This window comes from Ruditapes philippinarum, unplaced genomic scaffold (assembly GCF_026571515.1).
Source record: "Ruditapes philippinarum isolate M1 unplaced genomic scaffold, ASM2657151v2 ctg1559_1_1_1_1, whole genome shotgun sequence".
Classification (NCBI taxonomy): Eukaryota; Metazoa; Mollusca; class Bivalvia; order Venerida; family Veneridae; genus Ruditapes; species Ruditapes philippinarum.
In genome coordinates, this window is record NW_026866673.1 from 145941 (window position 1) to 153092 (window position 7152).

At 29.0% G+C, this 7152-nt stretch overlaps 1 protein-coding gene across 1 annotated transcript; it reads left to right on the forward strand.

Moving 5' to 3' along the window:
* Window positions 1-296: 296 nt before the first annotated feature.
* Window positions 297-1437, forward strand: LOC132733303 (gephyrin-like; the record flags this gene model as incomplete). The annotated part of the gene is given in 2 exon segments (XM_060719923.1): window positions 297-865; window positions 1306-1437. Coding segments are annotated over 2 exon segments (196 nt in total), but the record flags the coding sequence as incomplete, so codon positions are not given.
* Window positions 1438-7152: the final 5715 nt, after the last annotated feature.

Below are 7152 nucleotides of genomic sequence, written 5' to 3' on the forward strand. Positions count from 1 at the left end.
TGATCTATTTACACACGTACTGAACATACTTGATGCCGCCCTGTAAATGATGTTCAAAGATTTTATTTATAGATATAATTATGGAGTGTTACCTTTATCTCTGTTCCATATATGTTCATATTCTGTCTTCAATTTTCCGTTTAGAATATCTACAGAAATAGACCTACGATAAGTAAGGAAGAATATAAGACGTTTATATTTAATTTACTATTACCTTCTCTTTTGTTCAATAAGAAGACCAAGATTTGAACTTTTATGTGTATTTTCAATAAAATGTCTTTATTAGAGGTTATTGAACGGTTATTCATTTAAACGTCTCGTGTATTTGAACAAATCGCACATTTCTACGGAAAAAAGAAAAAGAAAAGCTTAGTCAGTCCCGCTATGCATCTTTTCAGCTGTTTATATACTCGGATACACCTGGAAATAATTCAAGTACACCCGCCTCATTTTGCCTCAATTTTGACATGACCAGACTTTTAAAATTTAATCTGGGCAATGGTACCAGCTTGCAACAACTGGAACAAGCTCTGCACCAGCATTAGACACCTTACTGGTAGTATGAGGAGAAGGGTTGAAGCTATCATCCGGCACGTGGTGGTTACACACGTTATTAAAAATTTGGCTACATAATGTCATTTTAGGTTAAGTAATCGCCAAAATTTACCAAAAATATCAACCAGTTAATGCTTTACTTTACTTTACTATACCTATAAGCTCTTACATTTTTGGTAAAAGACAACACATTTGCTTATGCTTCAATAATTTGGTTAAGAATAATTAAACTCACAAAACTGGTTTATGATTACAGTGCTTTCAATCACAACCAATTTGAATTTCCGTGGGTGTTCTCAATTATTTGCAGGTGATTAGATACTTTCTTTAACTATTTTATATCTGTACATATCCGCTCGTGATTTTTTATTTCAACGCTTGTGACTGCCGAACACGAAAACCAACGAACTATAAAGAATATTTTGTTGCAAACATGTAATTCTTAGATGAAAGAGTAATCAGAAAAAATGATAACTTTAAATTATGAATACAGGAGATAATTGAAAGTTTATTAGATTTTTAAATCAAATTCTTAATAAGTTAAAACAATAACATTAGTCTTTTATAGCAAAATAACCTATTGCAGAAGACCTGTTTTCTGTTTAATCAATCAATCAATCAATCAATCAATCAATCAATCAATCAATCAATCAATCAATCAATTAAACAAATCTTGATGCAAATTTTCTTTTTTAAATTTTAATGCACACAATTATTTTATTTATCAAATTCCATATTTTATGCTTCCAGGTCAGGTAGATGTTAGTCAAGTTGCTTACAGACCAAGGGAGTCCCCGTTTCCAATGATTTCTGTAGACGAGGCTGTTGCTATCGTGATGGAGCATGCGCAGACACTGTCAGAGGAGACCATCAACTTCACAGGTATCGTAAGACAAAACAATATTAAAAGTTTCAATGTCATTCTTTTGAAATATGATGGTCCAACGTTTTACCTTTGTTGGTACCTTTAGTACAATATTAGACTCTTCAGTGCACATATTGTAGAGAAACAAATCTTAAAGAACATTGATAAAATATGTTTATTTCATGCTTTCCAGTGTTTTATTGTAATATATCAGATGATTATATTCCGATAAACCACTAGTGAAATTTATAAAATATAATTTTCACTGTAGCGCGGACTATATCTGAATGCGGATGAAAAGAAAATCATAACTAAATGGAAATAACAGACAGAAATAAATGCCGTCATACGAAATTTTGTTTCTTTAGGAAAAGAAAGTCGATGTCATCATACATCATGTTAAAAAATGTAACAAAATTAGAAAATTTTAACAGAACTATATTTCAAAATTGATGACGTGACGTCATGATGTGATGACGTCACAAAAGAGAATGCGCGACGTTACGCGGCCAAAATCAGTAATAAGATACTTAAAAATCACTTAGAAAGCATGAAATAAAAAGAAAAATTTATTTGTTTACATATAAGATTGAAACATATTTCATTCGTGAACACCAGCTATTATATTTTCACTCGTGGCTACGCCACTCGTGAAAATATTGCATCTGGGTGTTCACTCAGTGAAATTATATTTCAATCTTACATGCAAAACAAACAATTATCCTCTATATATGTTATAAAATGCTAAAGATGTTTTATTTCATTTGTGCACAAAAAGTAATAATCATATGTGAAGGTACTAATCAGGGATATACATTTTATTGTTCCTGGAATACGTTTTCTTCTGACCAGACATCAAGATCAAAAAGTCAATGTTTTTATTCATTTTTGCAAGATTATTAGTATAAATAATTTTAAGAATGTTTTGGAAACAATATGGAACCATTTGATATAAAAATATGCACATGCATAGAAAACATTAAAGATGATGTTGTAGTTAGTAGAAAATCGGGCCGGACGCTTCCAAAATATAATTGTTTTAATCTTTATCTATGCAAGATAATATCATATCTTTACAAACTTATTCACAATGTTACCTTTTCGTTTCTTATATTTTCAAATTTTTTGTATCCTTCATTCATTATTTATACCACTTCTTTTGCCTTTTTTCTAAAACCTATTACTAATTCTTTGAATACATATTCTCTGTTCCTCTCTCTTTATATAAAACTTAAAATTTAATGAAAAAGTCTTATATCAACCAAAAAACTGTGCTAAGTTTCATGATTTTCATGAGAGGTGCACACTTCGCCCTATTTTATGCACGAATGTCTTATCGTTAAAAAAGATAGTTCTTTCAATCTAAATGCGTCTGGTACTTAAAATGTATAAAAGCTATACTGCATGGTGCATTGAAAATTATTGGGTTTATATTGTTGATTGAAAATGATTTTAGGAAAAAAACCTAGAATGAAAGAAATTTGTCAGCAATAATTTATTTCAAATTGAAAGCGAAGTGGGACATGCGTGAAATCAACCTTGCTAAAATAATTCCCCGGGATAATTTTTGTGAACGTACTACGTTCAGATATACTTTAAATAACAGAAATTTTGTTTACAAAATCATTCAAGAAATATCGGTTATGATCATGAAAACATCATAAATTTTTTAAAAATAAAAAAATATTTCATGAAAAAGATAGAGCGTTATTACTTTAACTTGAATGCCAACAATTTTGACCTAAAATCTGTTAAATGTATAAAAGATTTGTTCTTCAACTTTGTTATTTTAGTTCAATAAAAATAAAGGCCGATTTAGTTTCTGAAACGATAAAATAACATAATTATTGTAGCCCTGTACTGTTATAATTAGATAATTTGTAAATTCTTGTTGTTTCATAGAAATACAAGCAATTCTATGTAGCTAATTAAACCAGATATGTTCTGTGCTAATTAGATAAGAATTTCATTAGGACAATAGTTCAAAACAAAAGAAATCCAACGCTTTGGAATAATTGAATTTGAAAATATTTTTTTAACCATACTTCAAAATGTCTTATCCTGTCTACGACCTTTATCTCAATCCGAGTTCAATAATTAGTTTTGTATATTGGTTAAAGGTTTTTTTTTGAAAATGATGGGACTGAAAATATTTTTTTCAGATAAATGCACCATTTGATGTTGGTTTAGACCACTAATCTTTGTGCAAAATTTCAGATCATTTGCGCACTTCGTTTTTCCAGAATAATGATTCAAATTGTAAAAAAATACCCAAAATGAAAAAGCCGTTTTAAACGCTTTTCACTCAAAATCGGGCTAAGGAAAGCAATAAAAATACGAATTTTTCAAATTTATTTCAAAAGTATAATTTCTTACCTATCTTTGCCCATATATTTCTGTTTAAAAGTGCCCCAGCTCATTTTATGTAAGAAAGTTAAAATGTTGTTTTTTATGCTTTTTTTAACCTCAAGTTTTGGGGGGGGGGAGTCCCTTTAAAAATGAACGGTAGAAAATTATAACAATACCGTCTTGGTTAGTTTTAAAATTCAATAACTTGGTTATATGTTTGTCACTTGTGAAAGGAGTCTTCAAGTATGATTTTAAAGGCATAGCGGGCATTTGACTTGATACAAACGGCAATTGATTAATCAAGCTGTAAAATCTGATTTGAAATGCATTTTGATTTGAAACCAAACGTGGAATGCCCAATATGCCAACACTTTTGTTTAACAGAACAATTAATGAATGACCAACTTGCCTTGATTTCTTGGCGCCCATTTATTTAAAAGTTTTCTTGGTCGGCAGTGTTGTGTGGGCTAAACGATTTATACAGACCTTTTAAAACTTTAGCATAAAATTAAAAAATGATTGAAAAGGTAGATCGAGAAGTTATTAGAACAGAAAATAGATAGTTTTTTATAATTGCATACTCAGATTTATTTGCGCATGGTTCATGAGAGATTAATGGAGTAATTCAACGACACATTGGGTCCCATAAATAACACCGGCTTAAGCGACATTTTAAAACTCAAACATTTTAAGTTATTGGAATCAAAAGGTTCGAAAAGGGAAATGAAACAAATAATGACAATGCAGATATGAATTTTTCAAGACAACTTAAATTACAGCTACCGACATAAATACGTGTACATGCTTGTTTTGAGACGGGCAGACACAAAAATTTAAGACGGCTTTAAATTTTAAAAAGCATACACACTATTTTGGCCCTTTTTTTTGAATTTAAATTTTTGAATTTTTTGAAATTTTTAAATGATAAGGGAAATTTTAAATTCATGAAAAAGATTTATTAAAAAGTAAATAAACCCTTTTTTTTGGTTTACGGGCCCTCTTTCTTCTTAATACTATCCCCTTTTGTAAACAAAAATTTTTTGCAGAGTTTACTGAAAATGTAATTAGTTTAATTACATTTGGACAATAAAGCGTGGGTTTAAAAAAATTTGGGGAAAAAAACAAACTAATAATTTTGAAATTTTAAAAATGAAACTTTTTATGTACTTTTGTTTCCTTTAAATTAATGTTTTAAATAAAAAACCAAACCATTTGCTGGGGACAAATTTACATGTTTAATTGGTTTTAGAGTGGTTATTTGTTAAATCAAGAACGGGAATTGCGAAAATACTTTTTATAAAAATGCGTATACTTTATGTTAAATTTATCATTAAAAATGGAAAGTTGTTTGAATTTTTTTTTAACCGTGACAGCTGTATTTTAGTAAATAATTGTTTTTAAAAACAGAGGGTGGCACTAAAAATTTAAATTTTTTTTGAAAATTCAAATCTTTTTTTCAAAAAAAAGTTTGTTGGAAATCATTGAAGTTTTTTCATTTTAAACTTTGAAAATTTTTAAAAAGAATAATCGTTTTTAGTTAATTAAACTTTTTTTTTATTATAACAAAACATTTGCCCACATTTGCCAAGAACAACAACAATAAACGTAAAAAATATTCAGACAGGACAGTCGAACTTGTTTTTCTTGTCTTTGAACATTTTGGAAATACTTCACCTGTGAAGTATTAAAACCTGAATGTATATAATCACATGTTGTAGTTTTAGGATCATTTTATGCACAGCGGTTGATTTGTTTAAATTCTGTAGAATATTGTACCGATTCACTCAACTCATCGGATGTGTCATGCGTGTAATTAATGACATTGATTTTAAGTACTGGGGTCGCTTTGTGAGACAATTGGCATTGTGAGAAATTGCACACACATGTTAGTTTTGGCGGAACCGGACCGCTAAGATGTGACCAAAATAAGCGATAAAATTGGACAAAAAAACAAACAAGACCGATGACAAATAAAATGATATCATTTGAACCCACCAATATTATCTGAAAGATACTTTCTTTTTAGAAACTCAGTCATGCCTAGAATATTAATTGTCACATTTTGAAATCTATTGTTATAAGGACACTTAAAATGAATCTCACATAATATGTATGTTTTATTGATTCAACATTGTGAGATAAAAGTGTTACGCGCAAAATGTTAGGTGTATGCGGTCAACGTTCAAGGAAATCGTGCAGAGGGTAAAGATAAACGTCAGTTAAAAAATGAAAATATATGTGTGTAGCCATCTTATATTTATCATATATTAAGTGATTCTAATGAAAATTATAAAATCGTCATGAGACTGACGTATTTTGTGACTATGCCGCTTTTCGTAATATCATGTCAGGATCCCTTCTGTAAGGACCCATGGGAATGTATCCCATTTTAATATAGTTTCTATAATATTTCTGATTATGTTTGTCTTGAGCAGAACTTCATTTAAAACCTATTTAATAAACCCATTTAATCACAGTTTAAAAATTACCTTTAAGTTATATTTACAAAAGCATTTAAAAAACCTTTTTAAACGAGTGTTTAATGCAATCTATTTTCCGTTGAGTGAATGCAAAATTGGTAGTTTTTTTTTTCATATAGAAATTAAAAAAAAAAAAATGCAACTGAAAGTTATTTCATAAATAAAAGGACATTTTTTGTACAATCACTCCCCTTTTGGGAAAAAATACTTGAAATTTAAGGATGGTTTTGCTTTGCTTAATACTTCATAATCTGTAAAACACCAAAAATGAAAAATAAATGATGAAAAATCCTCACACCACATAAAAAGTGTTTGCCAAAAACTTTCATGCTTTTTCAATAATTTATCACTGACGCTGGTTTGAGAACCACATAATAGAGTTTTTTGTTTATATTTAATTGTTTTCAAATCCAGGGGCTATTTACACTAGATTTTCGAGGGGAATAACCAACACGAAGCTTTTTTAAATGAACAAAGGGATAAACAGCAATTTGGTAAAAAAAAAAGAATAAAGAGAATTAGTCGTTAGATTTATTGTTTTAAATTCATGTGTTTTTCTTCGTAATTTCTTCTCTTTTTCAAATAAATATACAGATATAATTCAACTTCTGTAACAGATTGATGACTTTTCTGCAAGAGGGTGAAACATATTATTAAAAAGATGTCAAATTATTTTCGATCAATACCATTTGCTTAAGTGTAATTTGAATCCATTTTGGTTTTTTAGTCAAAAAACAGGTTCCGTATCATATTGAAGAGATAAAAAAACTTAACAACAGTATCAACAAAAATTATTTCAAAAGTTTATATTGATTTTTTGATGTTTTTTTTTCTGTTTTCTTGGTCCGATCTTTAAAAAAAAACAATTTATGACGTTTATGTAACAGAAAAAATAAAAAACAG